We start from the raw sequence: 18,548 nt of genomic DNA, 5'->3' as shown, positions 1-18,548 counted from the left end.
TTTCCCCATAGAGGCTTTACATAAATTTTAAAGCTACACGGAAAAGAGAGAAGTGTGTGTCTGTGGGATTCATGCCTGGTAGCAAACACAGAATCATCAGGATGGTGTGACAAAGTAGGCCAGACTGCAGAACCAGCAGGCCTGGGTTCAAGTCCCTCCATGCCCCTCCCCCACCTCTCTGCAAGGAGTAACCAGGCACATGGCACCAGCTGCCAGTGTCTGCTTCCCTGGACACTGGCAAGACCACGGCAGCCCACCTCCTGCTTTCTCCCACTAAGGCAGCCACAGTAACTCATCTCCAGACATGACAGGCATGCTGGGTCTGGGTTCATTTCTTGAATAAGAGATATTTCCCTTGAGTCACTGGAAGAAACCCATCAATCAAGGAAGTTAAAGCAGGTGAACATATACAACTGTCTTTGAGCTATATTTAGAATGTCTCAGAGAGCCAGGCCTCAGGTTTAGATGCTATTTTGGAAACATCAAAAGGTGGGCTGTTTCTTTTCTCTCTTTATTCTAAAAAAGAAGCCTTTAAAAATTGTTTTTGAAAGTTCCACAGTCAGACAAAGTAAGTAAGACATGACAGTTACCAGTTCCCACAGATTTGGCCAAGGGCAGCTGATAAGAAGGCGCTGTTGCCAAGATTAAAAGCAGATACTTGAAGTTCCCCTGGAGGTGTTCAGCGTTTGCACAACACAACAGTCTTTTCTTTCAGAATACCCCCACATTGGTCAGCTCATTGCAACAGACTTTAATGGAGACAAATGCGATAGGAAAAAAGTCATTCCTACCGTGGGCCGAACAGTGTGGAAAATGCCAAAGTAAATAGTGACAGTCCATTATTTACCAGACAGTGACAATCAGGATAATCCTCCAAAATTATCTTTCAGTCTCACAAATATTATCGGGGCTGTTTGAAAAGCACTATAGAACATTGTAACTGTAATAAGACAGAATTCAGTCAATATTATCAGTTATGAGGACATATCTGGCTCACAAAGGGCTCTCAGTAAACCTGCATTTCCTTATACACACAATGCCCAGCAAGCCTTCCCTCCTGTCACAAGGCCACCAGGCCCCTCCCTGCTCCCCTCTCTTTTCAGCAGCATCACTTTATTTCTGTATCAGACAGAACAGAAGCATCATTTCTGGATCTGGGCCAGGATGATTGATTTCTACACTGGTGTTGTGCAGAAATCACTGAGTTCAGGCACAGGGAACTCTTCATTCTACAGCCTGTTGGGCAAAGGAAGATTAACCAGAAACCACCCAGCTGTGGAGAAAGCCCCCCAAGTGGTAAAAGAAGTGTGGCCTGATTCAGGCAATGAATCCCCATGGACTGAGTTACTTGACAAGAATCAGAGACTGGACCCAGGGACATGTGTGTGTGTCCCTGTGCATGTTCTGGGTTTCCTCGTGACCACGTGGCCCTCGAGGCCCTTACTGTTCCCCTGGTCTGAAGTGCCCTGCAGCATGTGGACACTGTGCTGGGCTGTGAACTACACTGCATTTGGTGTACCTGCACCCAGGGCTCTGTGTCCATCCAAGTCCGTGGGAGGAAACCAGGACCCATTTGCACAGAGGGTGCCTGAAAAATGGAGAGGATGACTTGGCCTAGGGTAAGTTCTCACATAAACATTCCAACTTTGGGTTTTTTCACCTGAGGTTTCTAATCAACCTGCATTCAATCCCAGACTCAAGAGAAACTGCTGGTCATTTTTTGTTTACATAACTACATATTTCTGACTTAGAAACATCCCGTAGGGAACGTCTTTTCTCCATTTCACTACAGGAATCAGAGGTGAGTAACAGAGGGGGAAGAATGATGGGGTGAGATGGCCGGGAAGGGCTGGGTCATGAGTGAGGCCCTGGTACTCACCATGGTCGTGGGCGAACACCAGCAGCCCCAGCCCTACCAGCATCCGAGCCAGCTCCTCGTAGCGGCCACAGTGCTCCCCGGCTCCGTGCGACACAAAGACCAGGGCCCTGCAGGGGAGAGAGATGGCCATTAGGAAGATTCAGACCATGGAGGCTGCAGCTGGGGTGCAGACAGGCTCCCATGACACTGACAACAAGTGGGAGACTAAATCATGGGTCTAAGAAGCGGGGATGCTGCTAAGATGCAGGCTCTGAGGTCACACGGAAGGGAGCCCACAGAATTGTGGTAACAACAGGATCTCCCTCAGGGGCTCGGAAGGTCTGGAAGCTCATGTCTGCAGAGCTGGAACATGGGGCCCTCCATCCGTGCTGTCCAGGGGCCCAGACCTGAGCCAATCAGGGCACCTGTGGTCACGGCCACAGTGATTGGCACAGGGAGAGGCAGGTGACTCCAGCCAAGCTATCGGTCCATGAGGAGCAGTTCCTAGAGCTTGGGCTGCAGAGACCATGGCCTAGAGGGGCCAGATCCGGGACAGGCTGACCAGAGGGAGGAGGGACGCCAGGCCTAATGATGCTGCTGGGGCTTGCCTGAATCCAGCTGGACTGCCGCCTGCTTATCTTACCCCCACCCCTGGCTGTGCTGTGGAGGCTCTGGGTTTTCTGTCACCTGCGCTAAGACAGCTCCTCTCATCCTATGGATAATTTACTCCACTCTTGTGACTCCTCGGCTGCTGGAGTTTGTGCTCTAGGGGCACTTTTTATTCCCTTCCCCTCCTTGTCCATCTGGCATGCCCCCTCTCTGTGCTGGCCCTGCTCAGGGTCCCTCCTCCTAGGACCTCAAAGCCCTTGGTCCACAGGGGCCATGGTGCTTTCTGCCTCCCGGCCAGCTGAGGACATTCAGACTCTCTCCTGACTGCTGCATGGTGGCTGGCACTGCTTGGTGCTTATGGTGGGCACTCAGAAAACACAGTTTGAATGAATGAGGAAGGCAGTGAGGTTTTAAAATAGACACTGTACCTCACACCTAAGATCTGTGCACAGGAAGCCTCTGGAGCTGGAAGCATTGCCTGGCTGGGAGCTCAGGCCCCCGGAAAGCCTTCTATGTGGTATGCCCCCCTCACACCACAGCTCACCCCAGAGTCACCCAGCAGTGGAGAGGGTACTGGAAGGCACTTAGGTTCTTGAACATACAACTGTCAGGACTTCTACTCTTAGCTTAAGACCAGGGGCATCTAGAGTCCCCTTCAGACAAGGGGTAGAGGGCTGCTGTAAGCCACACTCATAATGAGGAGGGGGAGGGGGGGAAGGGCTGCCACTTCACTGAGCATTCATTGTGTCAGTTCCTCAGTTAAGTCCACACACAAGATTTCTAATCCTCATAATAATCCTGTGCTTTACCTTCTTTACGGCTGAGAGTGACAATCAGAGTAGTCACATAGCAATTGGTAAAATGTAGATCAGAGCACATCACCACCTGGCTTCCAGGTCTCCATCAGGCCACCAGCGGGCTCAGGGGGCAAGTCATCCTGTCCCTTCATTCCTCCAGATCACTGCCCATCCTCACAGGGGCTTCCAGCCCTTCTTCAGCAGCACCAGCTCTTCCCATTTCAGGGCCTTTACCCTTACTGATCCCCCTCCCTGGATCACTGCTGGCTGTACCTCATGCCAGAGGCTCATGGCATAGGTCACCAAAGGCAGCCTCCCTCCCTCAGGCCTTCTGACCTGCACTGGGGCCTCACTGCACACCACAGTTTGCTGTTGTTTGCACTGGGGCCTCATAGGACATCAAAGTTTGCTGTTGTTTGCACCAGGCCCTCACCACATATCACAGTTTGCTCATTCCTGGGTGGCTTGGTCCCTGGCTCTCTCCTCCACTATGAAGTCAGATCAAAAGGCCAGAAGCCTTGTCCACCTTGCTGCTGGCAGGTCCCAGAGCTGCCCCAGCCTAGCGGCACATTTGTGTTGAGCAAAGAGACTCCTGTACTCTCTTGCAGCTCCACTCTGCCAGGATGTGGAAAGGCAACAAGACCACACATTTTATTCTTTAAGCAGAGCACAAAGCACCAGCACTAATCTCGCTTTCTTTTGGCACCTGTCCTCCCTGCCTTTCCCTAAAACACTTGAGAAACCCTCTTTCACATCCTCTTCCTTGCTCCATGCAATGTCCAGCACCTCCACTTGATCAGACACCAATGTAGGCAGATTACATCTGCCCACATGACACTCTGGGATCGGCCGATGGGATTTCTCTCAGCTCCCAAGGAGCATGGCTGCAACCTCTCAACACTGTCATCTCCCATCTGCACAAGTGGCTACACTCCCAGAAAAGACAGCTCAAGCACTTCAATATCTCCTGGGAGCACAGCAGCTGCTGGATTAATTCAGCCCACAGTTAACACAGATGGACAAGCCAGGTCACGCAGCAGCCAGCCTCTCCCTGTGGTCAGGGCCCACTGAGCAGAGGAGGGATTCAGGGCCTTGCTGAGCACCCAGAGGAGGGGTACAGGCCATTGCTGCCACCATGCCAGGAGTTGCCTGTAAGCAGAACCACCTGGGGGCTGCATGTAGGAAGAGGCCTGCTCTTAAGGCTAGGGGAACTTCTCCACCTGGTTTGGACTTTGACCATGCCTTGACATCACCTGGAGAGCTTTCCAAGGTGCTGAGGCTGAGTCCCAGCCCTGGAAGGAGCTTTGCCTACCTGCTCTGGGTGGGAGAGCGCTCCAGCAGTTCCACTGTGCAGTCAAGGTGAAGGGACACCCCCACCATATGCAGCTCTGGCAACAAGGCTGCTCAGATGCCACATGGGACGTACAGTGGTGAGTGGGCGGCCCTTCTGGTATGGAGACTTCTAGCCATTCTGGAGCCACTTACTTCTCGGCGAGACATACTGGGTAAACCACAGGTTCTATCTGGAGGACACAGAGGCCGCTCCTTTGGAAACAAGCAGACTGCCATGGCCATCCCACCGCAGGTAGCAGAGGTCCCCTGCTGCCCTCCTTGGCACAGATGGGTGGCACATGCAGGCTCAGCTCCCAGACCCAGGACAGGCACCTCAGCAGACAGACACTCTGGCCTGGCTTCATGCTGGTCCCCAGCTGTTGCCACTGAGAGTGGGGCTCCCCTTAGTCTCTGGATTCAGCTCCTGCTTGGACTCCAAGTCTGATTCATCAGTCTCCCTTCCCGCTCCTCACACCTGCCTGTGTCCTGGATTCCAGGCTTTCTTTGTTTTGCAGAATCTGCCTGGCAAAGTGAAGATCAAATCTCGGCACCCCTCAGCTCTGACCCTTGCAGAGACCTCCCCCTGCTTCAGAATGAAGCTGCTGATGCTGTGGTTACACCCTCATCCCACCAATCCCCTCCGAGGGCCTCCCCTCCTTCCCAGCCTCAGAAACGCCAATCAGGATGTGCTGCTAAATGTTTAATGACCGTGGGGGAAGGGGTGGCCCTGATTTCTGGCATTTGCCAAATTTCATGGTATAAACGCTCTCACCACAGCAAACCTCAAGTTATTAATGCAACATCACTGACCATAGAGCTGGGGAGGGCCAGTCCACGTGGGCACCAGCACCCACCCTGGGCAAGGCACCTGGCCACTCTGAGCCGCCGCCCACAGGATGGAGGCTACAATGGTCCTCTGACTGATAAAGAACCAGAGACACTGACTCACACATCAGCCCCACCTCCACCCCCCGGACACGAGGACAAACAGCATTGCCCTTGCCCTCACACGGCTGTCAGCCTAGCAGGAAAGACAGACCCTGAGCAGGGAACAGGTATATAAGTGTGTGTTATCAGCAGGACCATGAGCAGAGGAGCCACGGGGAGCCTGGTCTGGACTGGAGGGAGCAGCAAGGGAGGCCTCTTGGAGTGTGTCAGCTGGGAAGGCAGGTGAGGAAGAGATATCGGCGGGATAGGAGCTGTCCTGTGCAGGATGCCCACCCTAGGAGCGGAAAGAAGGCCTCCCATGCTGATGCTGCTCCGAGGAGTGGGGGCGAGGTGGGGACCCAAGACAAACTCTGAGAGTGGGGTGGGTGGGTATCTGCAAGGAGCTGGGGGTACTCCACGCAGAGGATGGTACCAGGCAGGTCAATGATCTGGTCTAACTTCTGAAGCCCTGGGGCTTCTGTGGACAACAGATCAGGGAGACGGGGGACAAGGGAGCAGATGCCAAGGAACGTGACCTCCCTCCCCCTGTTATCTGCAATCTCAACAAAGAACGGTGGCAGAAAATCAGCAGGGCCATTTATGCAGACATGGCAATACCCACAGTGGCAGAAATTAGGTTACAGAAGGGGCTGGAGAAGATCTTTTTCCTGGAACTTCTTTACTGGCTATAGCCAGTTGGGAGCCGGTTGTTCCGGGAGAAGGCGACTGTCAGAGGGGAGGCCCAGCCTCAAGAGCAGATGGCCTGCCTGGCACGCAGCCCTGGGAGGTGGGGCCGCTCCCAATAAAGCACACACAGCTCTGGAGATGCACACACTGCAGAACTCGTCAGCATTTGTCCCTGCCCAGGTTTGACAAAGCACAATCCGCCCTCCATCAAATTACTGACTCTCTCTTCATTCTGCTTATTCATTGTTTAAGTAACTAGCCTCTCTGGGTCTTGGTTTTCTTACCTGTAAGGTGGGGATAAGCCTAAAACCACTGGACACAAAGGCTCTGTGAGGTGAACAAGAAAAGTATGGATGCTCTGCATCTTGGCTGCACGGAGAAGGTGCCGCCACTGTCTTCAGTGAAGCCGCTTTCTCCGATGGCACAGAGGGTCTACCCACCCTGCCCCTGTAAGCTGGCTTCTGGACCTCTGTGGGCCTGTTTCTCCCCCTGTGAAGTGGGGACACTGGCACCTCCTCACTGGGGTTTTGAGATAAAATGAGAGAATCAATGTGAAAATACACAGAGGAGCTCTGCAGCTCCGGTCATCTGCTCTGCCTCACTCGCTCACTGGACGCTGGAGAGTGAGCCCATGCATGGACCCACACTGTGCAGACACCCCTGGAAGGGTAGGCAGGAAACAGGCCAGCAACCCCACCAGCACTTAAAGGTGGAGACCAGTGCCAGGATGCAAACAATTCCCCACGAGAGACGCCCCCACTGTTCCCTACAGGACTCAGTTGGGACCTGCTCCCACCTCTGACTGCACATCTTCAGAGTGGACACAAGGCCTCCTGCATGTGGCACTGGGGGCAATAAGAGGGCACTGCCTGGCCAAAGTGTTCCTCTGTCCTGCTCACCCTTTCCCAGCAAGGCCAGACTCTTCCAAGGAAGACTGGGTGTGCCCAGCTGAAGAGCCGTTCTGCTCATCTTATTAAGAAACAGTTGGAAAGGCCAGGATTTCCTAGAGATATCTGGCCCAGGGGATGCAGCGGATGCTCCCACCACCAGGGAGCCACTTCTGTGGGGTCACCTGACCCAGCATAGCAGTCTTTGTGGACACCAGTCCACTGACCCTCAGATCATCCCCCAATGCAGGGAGTGGGGAGTGTCCACCTGCCTTCTTGGGAACTGGGCTTAATTCCAAGACACCCCACTTAGAAAACGCGAGGGCCCACAGCACCATCCACATCCGCCACTCTTACTGCCAAATCTACGGCTTAAAAAATTCCCCCGGCACATCTGTCATCAGGCCTGCGAGGGGACTGTGAGGTAGGGCTGGACCCCCTTCCCCGTGACTACAGCAGGAGCCCAAATCCGCTCGCCTCCCCTTCCAGAGTTCCAGGAGGACTTGGCTCTGTCTCCGGGCAGGGCTCTGGCAGCATGGAGGGTGTGCAGCAGGGACAGAAATAGAACAGAGCAGGGAAGGGGGCTAAAACTTCCCAGAGGGAACTAGAAATAGACCTCTCATTTGTGAAACAGATCGATAACACCCATCTCCCAGGCCTTGTGAGGACCGACTGAGAAAACTTATGGAAAATAACCCAGCAGGATGAGGGGTGCAGTCAGCCAGCCCTAATGCCAGCACCCACAGCTGAAATTTACCTTGGCCAGATACTAGTCTGAGAGTACTGGGCCCTAGGTCAGCATACAACAACCCACAAGGTGGGTGCTTCAAGTCCCCAATGCATGGCTGAGAAAAGTGGGGCCCAGAGAGGCTGAGCAGCCCTTCTGAGCTCACACAGCAGCAGGTTTTCAATCCAGCCAGGCTGGCCTTTGAGTCAGCACTCTGGGCAGCTGTGGGACTGCACAGTAAGGGGACGGTGCCATGTGACCAGGTCATGGTACCTAGTCAGGCAACATCCAGAAGGCCTCGCCCTGAGCAGGAGCTGAGGATTGGCGGTCATCGACTGGAGGTCTGCTCTGATCCCACAGCTCTGACATCCTGGTCCTTGGCCCTCCATCACTAGTCACTACTGGACTTCCTGGAGCAACGCTGTCCAAAGATCCAGTGAGTAACACCTGGTGCTGCCATTACCTGCTCCCCACTCCTGCAGGACCTCTCCCCTGTCACCCACCCTGCCACCCCCACACCCACCACAGCTGACATCTGCCTGCCAGCCACTCTGGTCCAGAAGCTTGGACTCTTCCTCCCGAGTTCCCCACCCCCCACTGGCTGCTGGGGCCCACCTTGGGGACATGGACACTGCCTCCTACTCTGATGTGACCCAGCTAGCTGGGTGAGGTCTTCCAGGCCACCTGCTCTTCCCTTCCCCTGCTGCAGAGTGTGGCTGGGTCCCCAATGAAGATGTGACTGGGAAGCCTTGGTGAGCCTCACTTCCTTTTCCTTTTTTTTTTTTTTTTTTTTTTTCTCATTTTAGGGACTCACCCATGGCACATGAAAGTTTCTAGGCCAGGGGTCAAATTGGAGCTACAGCTACCAGCCTACACCCCAGCCACAGCAACACTGAATCCAAGCTGAGTCCAGAACTACACCACAGCTCACAGCAATGCTGGATCCTTAACCCACTGAGTGAGGCCAGGGATTAAACCTGCATCCTCATGGACACTACGTGGGGTTCTTAACCTGGTAAACCACAAGAGGAACTCCTCTCTTCCTTTCAATGAAGTGTATGGCCCCCACCCAAAACAAAATGCTCCTAGGAAAGTAAGACAAGCCAGTGGCGACCACCAGGCTTCCCCACCTCCCCGAGTTCTGAGCTTTACCCTTGATCATGGGCTTGCTTCTGGGTCACCTGAAAGGTCAGATCCAGGATACCAAAAGCTGGTCCTGCACGGCCACATGCCCCAGCAAAGAGAGCACCATCTACAATCCTCCCTCCCTTTTTTGGTCTATGCACCCTCCCGTGTCAAAGTTCTCTGCAGCCTCCAGTGTGACCATGGCCTACTCACGTTCACACCATGATCACTGTACACAGTGGTGGCTGAGCACATCTGTGTTTACACTGGAAGCATCTGTGCATCTCTTAGCTACCCCAACACACAAAGCAGGTGACTCTGTTGAGTGAGGTACTTCACACCTGTAGTCTCATGAGGCTGAACGGTTCTTGAACCCCCAGGACATCCATTCATTCCACCCTCAACTCCTGAGGCCAGGAGTTCCTTCCTCACTTTTACGGAGACGCTTTATGCAGTTACTGGCTCCATTTATTATGCTCCATCCTCATGGAGGGGCAGGAGGCAGGGTTCCCGTCCTTTGACATGCACCTTGCTGGGCCTGGGGCAGAGCATGGGTGCAAATCCATATATCCCTCTCCATGGAGACCATAGCCATGGGTCTGCCTTTAAGGTACTTGTGTTAAATCAATCCATTCACTGTTATCTCACAGGCTAATAACACAGTAAAAACAGAGCTGTGGTCCATATACACCTTTCTGTAAGACTTGATGGGAAGGCATAGAGAAAACTAGAGCTACTGAGTGGGGCGAGCTCTGAAACTCAGCTCTGCCTGAGTTTACCCCCCTAACTCCGGTTATCTGACAAAGTACCCACGGCCTCAAGTAGGCCCTTGTAAAAGAGGACAAACAACCTACAGAAGCTTTGCAGAAGTGTTTTGAAGCTTAACCAGCAGTGTCCTCAGATGCCTAGAACCACCCTGGCCACAGGGCACAGGCTTCCTCTCCCCCTAAGGCACAAGGGGGCACTACGTGAGTCAAGTCATCCAAGAATATGCCCGGGGACTTGCACCTTGAAAGACTGTTCCAGACAACCACTCGGTTATGAGGCAGGTCACCTCCTGGTATTCTGCTCTGTGTATCTGGGGTTTCACATGTCTGATTCAAACAAGCAGACACACCTGTGCCAAAAATGGACCCAAACCCACAAGGGGGTCATGACTCAAAACACTGTGACTAGGGAGCTATGATGGTAACTAACAGTCCACCTGAGCCTTCAGGGATCCTCCACCCCCCAGTCGCCAGCTAGATGGAAGTCCCCCAACTAACAACTTGCTACCTGCAATGGCTCCCATCAGAGAAATAAAGCAACAAGAATGGAACCAGGTGCACAGCAGGACTGCAGCACCCCGGGCCTCAGCTATTTCAGCAGCTCTCATTGCCATAGCAGGGGCTTGGCCTGAGACCCACATGTGTCTCTGGGAGGGAGGGAAGGGCCTGTTGTGCCAGATCTGCACAGCTGGATGGATGGTTTCAAAAACTCCACTTAGGGAGTTCCCATCGTGGCTCAGTGGAAACAAATCTGACTAGTATCCATGAGGACACAGGTTTGATCCCTGGCCTCGCTCAGTAGGTTAAGGATCTGGTGTTGCTGTGAGCTGTGGTGTAGGCTGGCAGCTGTAGCTCCAACTCGACCCCTAGTCTGGGACCCTCCATATGCCACCCTAAAAAGACCAAAAAAAAAAAAAAAGATCCCACTTAGCATAATTCCTCATATGCCAAACTTACTAAAACATTAGAATGATGGGAAATGTGTGTAGGTTATAACATAAATATACTTTATTTTAAATGATAAGAGCAGCATATTTTGAGTGCCTGTGCATGGTGCTAGACTGTGCACTAGATATGTACAATTCCTCTCCCAGAATGGAATAACCCTGGGCCCCATAGTCTTCTCAGATGTCAGCTTATTCCCTCTCTGTAGTGCCCATTCTCATTTTCCAGAATGTTTTATAGCCATGTCTTTCTGGATCCTGTTGGAAGTTACTGGGAAGTCTCTAAATTCCTTGAAGCAACACTCCCTCACAGCATGATATTTCCTTGAGCCCTCAGTAGGCTGCCTTTCTGGGGGCTGCTAAGTCTTTTGGATTCCTAGTGATTTTTCCTCTTTTGTTCATCCTTTCTGCAGGTCAAGATCTGTCCAGCATTAGAAAGTGAGAGGTGGTTGTGAGGGTCTTGACCCAATCTTCCAGTCCAGATGAAGCCAAAGATCCAGCAAGGCCCTTCTGGACCACCAAGGCTTACCCAGAGGAGGAGGAATCAATGCGCCTAGCGAATTCCTGAGGTGACAAAGCATGCTGCCAAATCGCCACACATACGAAAAATATGTGCACACCCATGCCCACACACATAATTTATGTAAGGTTAAAATAGGAATACGGGTCAATCTGAAAAGTAGAAAAATACAGACAAGCTTAAAGAAAGATAAAATCCATCCATAATCCACCACGCAGTGGTAACTGTCATGAACATGATGATGTATTTCCTTCCTGGGTCTCCCTCTCCATATATATTAAAACTGGTCATTATTTACAATGTAATTATAAATTTATAATTACAACTTACAATTGTAATTGTAGTTTACAATTTTAATGACACTGCATGTTTCATTTTGGATCCTTCTTTTGATTCCCTATCATCTTTGCAGAAACAGTTTCCCATGGGACAGCTGCACCACCTGCTTCCAGAGTTGCTTGGAGAGTGAAGAGAACACCTAAGAAGGCCCCCAGCACTGCTGCACCTGGGACGTATCCAGGCAATACTTAGACCACAGGTCCCCTCCTGCACTCAGAGCAGGCATCACTAATCAACCACAGCTCCCTGTTCTCCTGAGCCTTTTTGGCACCATGCTCTAGATGGGATGTCTGCCCTCGGCCCTGGTTTTGAAAAGGCTGGTTCTGAGCAGCTTCAATTCCAGTTACCCTGGGACAAGGTCATCACAGGCTCTCGCAGTCAACAGACCTGCTCTTGGTCTCTTCACATTCTTGTGTAGGCCTTCACGAACAAGCACTGTGGAACTATTGCATGTGGGTTACAAAATCGGGATCTGACATCAAACCCTTTAGCTGGGCATCCAGTAGACAGAAGACTTCCCCACCACACGGCAGGGACACGGCAGGGTGGAGATGGAGACCAGGCCCCCTGGATTCCTGGGCTACCAAGAGAACATTATCAGAGAACCCTCAAAACAGTGAGACATGGAAGCCTGACGGTGCCCTGGGATGCGTGGGGCCTGCCAGTGTTCGAGCACTGAACCCACCACTAAGCAAAGGATTCCCGGTGCAAAGATAATTAAATGCCAACATGGGCCTGCTTAGAAGTGAGTCAACTAGGAAGTCACAAGCCATAGCACAGGTGTATTTTCATGTAAATGTGCAAAAACAAATCTAGCGTTAACCAGCTTAAAGCAGAGAAGGACAGTCTGATGCACTTTAACATGTAACTTATTACGCCACTAACAGCTTTCCTTTGGCACTTACCAACCCCACCCCCCTGTCTGCCCGATGCCAGCCTTACCTACTCTGTAGAGCCCGTGGGAACCTGCAATCTGTATGAAGGCACCAGCCTCGCCCTACCCCCACTGTCCTTGTTTCTCTGTAGATGACGTGTCCCCAGACTGCTCTCCACTCAGCTTCCAGCACACACACTCCTGGGTCTCTTCCAATTTCTCCTGGCTGGATCCCCTCACCGCTCAACTCCACATTGCTATCCCAAAGAAGACCTGGGTCTGGCTCTGCCCCAGCCCCCAGCCTTCATTTCTGCAGGCAAAGAAAAGTGTCTGCCAGATGCACAAGAGTTCCTGACTCCTGACCTTTCAGACTCGGGTCTGAGCTTGCCTTCTTCCCACGGCCTTTCTCTGAGCTGGAAGCCCTCTTCAAGCAGAACCTGGGGCCAAAAGACTGATCTCAGACCATCTTTTATTATGATCGTCTCTAATTCCTTATTTATCTAAGACTTTAAATGTTCTGAATATCATTAACGTCCTAATACGCCAGCTTAGAAAAACAATGTAAAATTGAAAACAACACAAAATCTAGTCTTTCTATGCACATCAGGGCCTCCCCAGCATGTTCCTAGGCATCGTTCCTCTCAATTCCCAGTCTCAATGCCACTTACACCAAGGTCGGTGTTGCTGGATCAGCAAGGCCTGTGGGATTTCTCACCGAATTTACCAGTGGAGATGAAATAATCACAACAAAAAGATGGATACCACATCAGGGCATGACTGGCACCACAGGCCACAAGTCTCCTCTCCCCATAAGCCACCACCTGTCCTGACCCCTATGATCCTCTCTTGCTTCTTTTCTTCATAGTTTAACCACCTGTGTGGGCAGGTAAATGATGGTCTGCTTTGTTTCACCTTTGTTTTAGCTTTTATCAAATAGAAAAAAAATCTAACAATTTAATTAGGTCGTTCTTTCTGTGTCTGTTCTTTTGTCCAACGTGCTGGGGTTTCACCTACGAGGACGTGTGAGGCAGAAGTTAATTTGCACCATGGTACAGTACTCCTATGTAGAGTCTTGCACACCATACCCATCCAGCCTCCATGAATGGAGACTTGTACTGGCTTCACTTTGCAATGGCTGCAGGTCATGCTCTGTGGCCATTCTGTGAATCCTGGTGCTCACGAGCGAGGGCATCTCTGTCCTCTGGAGGCGGAGTCACTGCATTGTCAGCTCCACCAGGCACGACTGGTCACGTTCCTGCCAAGGGCAACCAGTCTTCCTCTGCCCAGGTCCTCACCAACACCTGGTAACACCAAGCTCCACTTTCCAGGTGAATGGCTGTGAAGTGGAAGCTCATGGTGGTTTTTGTTGCCGTTTCCCTGGTCACTGACAGGGTGGAGGCCTCCTGGTACAGCATGAGCCTACCAGCCACATGGTCTGTAATGCTATAGCCATGTACACCTCCTCTCTGCCCAATGGGCTCCTGCCCCTCCTGCAGTGCCCAGGCCACATGGCCCCCGAGTCCTTCTAGCCAGAATCAGTCACAATCTCCTCTGAGTTCCCCATCCTGGGGCATGGCTATGATGGCTATGTCACAGCCTCTGATCACCGTAGGCCCTTATTTTTCTGCCAGTAAACGGCCCTCTCCTTGTTTCCAGCCCTCAGAACAATGCCTGGCACAGAGCAGCAGCTCCTCATGTTGATGGATTTCATCAGGTTTGGAGGAAAACTTGCTCTTCCTAGCAGAGAGTAGTTTGGGTATAGGTGGGAAGTTTCAATTTAGGTGGAAAGACAAGCATGGCCTCCTCACAGGCTCTCTGGGTCTCAGGTGCACAAGCGACTCCTGGCTGCACATCACAGGCATGTGTCGAAGGTGGCCAGTCTGGGGCTCTGCCTCTGCTTTGAGTCCCAGGTGCATCTCTGAGGCTGAGCCCCCTGCCCCTGCAGTCTCCAGACAAGGAGTCCTGGGACTAACTCCTCAGATGGGCCTCACCTCTCATGTGTGTTCTCGGCACCCCCCCACCCCCTGCCGCTACCACCCCTGGCCCTGAGCCCCAGACCTAGCTGATCACAACAGCTTCCCACTCTGCACCCTGCCCCCAGCCCCTCCCACTGCAATCTGTGCTGACACAAGCTCCAGCTTTTTATCCTGTTAACGCTAAAAGCTATCCACAGCTCTGCTCCCATATCTGACTAGCTCCCAGCCCTGCACCTCTGCTGGGCTCTGTCCCCTGTGGGGGTACCCTGCCCATCCTCATAATCTCTGCCCTCAGGCCTTCCCAGAGCACTCTAGCCACAGAGAGAGGGTTCGGGTGGCCTACAGTGAGCCGACATGACTGGTGACACAGCTAAGCCAGGGAGTGGTCAAGAGAAATCACGGGCGGAGCAGGGAGGAGATGGGAGGAGTCACAGGGCCATAGGTGACAAGGCTCAGGACAATGGGCTCCCAGGAGGAAGGCAAGACTTGAAGGGACGGGCAGGGCCACCTTTGACAGCATCAAACACATAGAACAGACTCTCAGGGACCAGGGCTCAGAAGCAGCCAGAGGGAAGGAACACATGTCTGGAGCGTCCATTTACCAAAGACAAACCTGCTATCTCCAGCAGATTCTTCCCAGGAGCATCTGACATAAGCAACCAATTCTGCAGATGAGAAAACTGAGGCCCAAAGAGCAGAGGTTGCCCATCCATAATATCAAGGGTCAGAAGCAGGATTTGGATCCACTCGACTTTGGCTCTGTGCTCTGTGCATCCCCCCATGGTCCTCAAGCCCGAGGCAGCAGGAGGATACCTGCCCCTCTCGGGGTGGGCACATAGAGGGGATGGCCATGAACAGCATTTGCCAAGTGTATGTGACTACAGTGACGGCACTAGTCCCCTCCTGGAGCAGACAGTCAGCGAACGGGAGTAATACACAAGTGACACTGGCGTCTGCTCTTCTGGCTCCTCCTGGCCCAGCTCTAGGCCATGAACCAAGCAGAGACAAAGAACTGGGCTTCCCGGAAGCCCCCACACCCTCCCCACAGAGCTGCCCCTGAAGGAAGGTTTCATAATCATCATTCAAGGAGTAAACAACCATGTGCCCATGTGGTGACAGTGAACGGAGAGCACTCTGCTGTTTGCCCAACACTGACATCCACGAAGAGGAGCTGTCTTCATGTTGGATGCAAAGCCCCCACCCCAAGTGCTGCTCACCTTCTCCAGTGTAACAGTCTGCCCTGACCCAGGGCCACCAGACATATCCTGCATGGCTCACTTTTCCACAGCCAGATGTGGCTGCATGACTCACTCACACCAACGGGACCCGCATAGAAGTGATACACATGGCTCCCACACCCTTGCCGCTCCCCGGATCTCTTTCCCTTCCCGTGGTTGGGAGCACAGCTGGCTACAACCCAACTGTGGCCCTGAGAGTGGGGCACTAAGGTGGGGGTAGAGTCCAGCCTCTGAGTCACTGTGCGGCAGAGAGAAACAGGCCTCTACCTTACATGAGCACCACATTCTGGAATTTCCTGCTCACAAAGCTCAGCTGAACCATACAAGCAGCCTCCTGGTCAGCACAAGATCCCTCATATGCGGAGAAGCAGACTGACCTGGGTCCAAACTCAGGCTCTGCGGCTTCCTAACTGTGACTGTGGCCAAGTTGCTGAATTGTTTCCTCATCTGTGAAATGGGGATATGACAGGACCCACAGTGAGGGTGACATGGAACACACACCACAGTGGAGCGTCCTCCTGAAGACAGAGCCCCCGCCAGGCCCCCCACCAGTCATCCTGTGCCGGAGGAAGCAGATGCTCTGTGGATCCTATGTGGTCAGCTACTGTCTTCCTGCTACAACTGTCCTCATATTCATTTTAATACAAAAGCTTAACAAGCGCAGTGGTGAGAACTGCAGAGCAGAGTTCAGATGCTGCAAGGCTCCCACACGTTTCCCAGAGCATCTACTTCCTTCAAAAAAAAAAAAAAAAAAAACCTATCTTTCTACCTATATACCTACCTATTTACCTATCTACCACCCACCTATCTCTCCATCTATTCATCCATCCATAGCCAAATACACACTGGACATATTTCTCCCCGGAGAAGATGGAGCCCCTGGGAGGCTGTGACGATGCACCCAGAAGACGATGTGAAAGCACATCGGAACCACCTGTCACAGCCTGATGCCCACCCAGCTCTCAGCCCTTCATTTCTTCAGTAACAGAGTGATCGAGCACTGGGCCTGAGCCAGGCACTGGCTTAGGCTCTGAACACACATCTGAATTCAAGTCCCTACCTTGGCAGACCTTCCCCTCTAGGGCCAGAGTCGAATAATCAGCAAATAAACATTCACCAGGTGGTGTCAAGCACCATGGGGAAAACAGGGCTGGATACCATGGGCTCCCTTGCTCCACCCCTCAGTGCAGATTTCTTCCTACAGCAGCAGACACATGGGACATGCCAGGCTCAGGACTGTGGTCAGACATCCTCCAAAGAAGATACACGAGTAGCCAAGAGGTACAGGAAAAGGTGCCCAGCATCACTAGTCATCAGGAAATGCACAGCAAAACCACAATGAGCTATCACCTCACAGCTGTCAGAATGGCTATGATCAAAAAGGCAAGACAAATGTTGGTGAGGATGTGGAGAAAAGGGAACCTTTGTGCACGGTGGTGGGAATGTAAACTGGCACAGACACAATGGAGAAATGTATGGAGGGCCTTAAAAATTACAACTACCAAATGATCCTGCATTTTCACTTCTGGGAATGCATGCAAAGGAAATGAAAATGCCATATCGAAGAGTTTTGTGTACCCTTATGTTCAAAGCAGCACTGTTTACAGCTGCCAAGTAATGGAAACAACCCAAGTGTCCATTAACAAATGAATGGATAAAGTCGTGGTATATATACATATACAGGGGAATACTAGTAAGCCACAAAAATTGAGGAAATTCTACCATTTGCAACAATATGGATGGTCCTTGAAGGCGTTATACTAAGTGAAATAAGTCAGACAGAGAAAGACAAATGCCACATGATCTCACTCACATGTGAGATCTAAAAAACAAAAACAAAAAAAGAAACACTTTGAGAAAGATCAAATTTGTGGTTGTCACAGATGGGGGTAGGAGGAAGGGAACTGGAGGAAAGTGGTTGAAAGCTACACACTTGCAGTTAGAGGATAAGAGGCCTGGGATACCCAGCATGGTGACCACGGTCGCAAGGCTGAATGACCACAGGAAAGCTGTTAGGAGAGCAGACCCCAAGTTCTTACCACAAGGAAAAAAAAACTTGTCTTGTTGTTGTTGTTTTTGTCTTTAAAAGGGCCACACCCACAGCATATGGAGGTTCCAAGGCTAGGGGTTGAATCAGAGCTGCAGCTGCCAGCTAAGGCCACAGCCACAGCAACTCAGAATCCGAGCCACGTCTGCAACCTACACCACAGCTCACAGCAAACACTGGATCCTTAACCCACTGAGCAGGGCCAGGGATCAAACCCATGTCCTTTTGGATGCTAGTTGGTTCATTAACTGCTAAGCCATGAAGGAACTCCCTGTCTTGTTGTTTATATCTATATGAGATGAGGGATGTTAACCAACCGTATGTGGTCATCATTTCGAAGTACATGTTGAGTCAAATCGTTACGCTACGCACCTTATGAATACAGTGATGCATGCCAACAATAGCTGAATAAAACTGGAAACAACAGCAATGACAAAGAGTTTGGTCAGAGAGGGCATTACTACCTCACATGCATGCCCTGCCAATAAAATGCAAATACGACCCAATGCGGGAGCCCAAGGCACAGAGCAGCTAGCAGCCCCCATGCCCAAAATGCAATGAGCAGAGGTGCTGTCTGGATATCTGCACAGCTTCATCGCCTCCCCCATGTCTGCCCTCTTCCCGTATGACCAAGAGCTGCAGAGAACACGCCACTTCCCCCAAGTGAGAGGAACAACTAACTGCCTTCCACAGACCAAACTTACATGGAGAAGACTACTCCTCCAACACCAGGCATGTCATGCCTCAAAATGATGTCCTCCACCTTGGGGGGTGTGCAACGTCGAGCATGATTTATCTTCAGTGGCCGAGCAGCTAAGCACTCTAAGAGGCCAGGAATTACGACCCTTCGTTAACATGTATGATCTGTTCAGAGGCCTCTTCTGGCAGCCTCGA

The 18,548-nt window shown here is 51.9% G+C and overlaps 1 protein-coding gene across 6 annotated transcripts in view; it reads right to left on the bottom strand.

Annotated features, from left to right (window-relative positions):
• The window catches only part of MGLL (monoglyceride lipase), a 194,160-nt gene that overhangs the window by 50,015 nt on the left and 125,597 nt on the right, over positions 1-18,548 (bottom strand). For all 6 annotated transcript variants that reach the window (XR_014822320.1, XM_084986679.1, XM_084986677.1 and 3 more), the window contains 1 exon segment: positions 1,880-1,986. Coding sequence is in view for 5 of the 6 variants with exons in the window: in XM_084986679.1 (XP_084842805.1) it covers positions 1,880-1,986 (107 nt within the window). In the remaining variant the exon portion in view is untranslated.

The sequence above is a fragment of the Sus scrofa genome, chromosome 13 (assembly GCF_054392235.1).
Source record: "Sus scrofa isolate SSC_HxYL_T2T_F1_AM1 chromosome 13, Sscrofa_HxYL_maternal_Yorkshire_Landrace_v2.0, whole genome shotgun sequence".
Lineage (NCBI taxonomy): Eukaryota > Metazoa > Chordata > Mammalia > Artiodactyla > Suidae > Sus > Sus scrofa.
The sequence above is the reverse complement of the archived record's forward strand: the minus strand, read 5'-3'. Positions and strand labels throughout refer to the sequence as shown.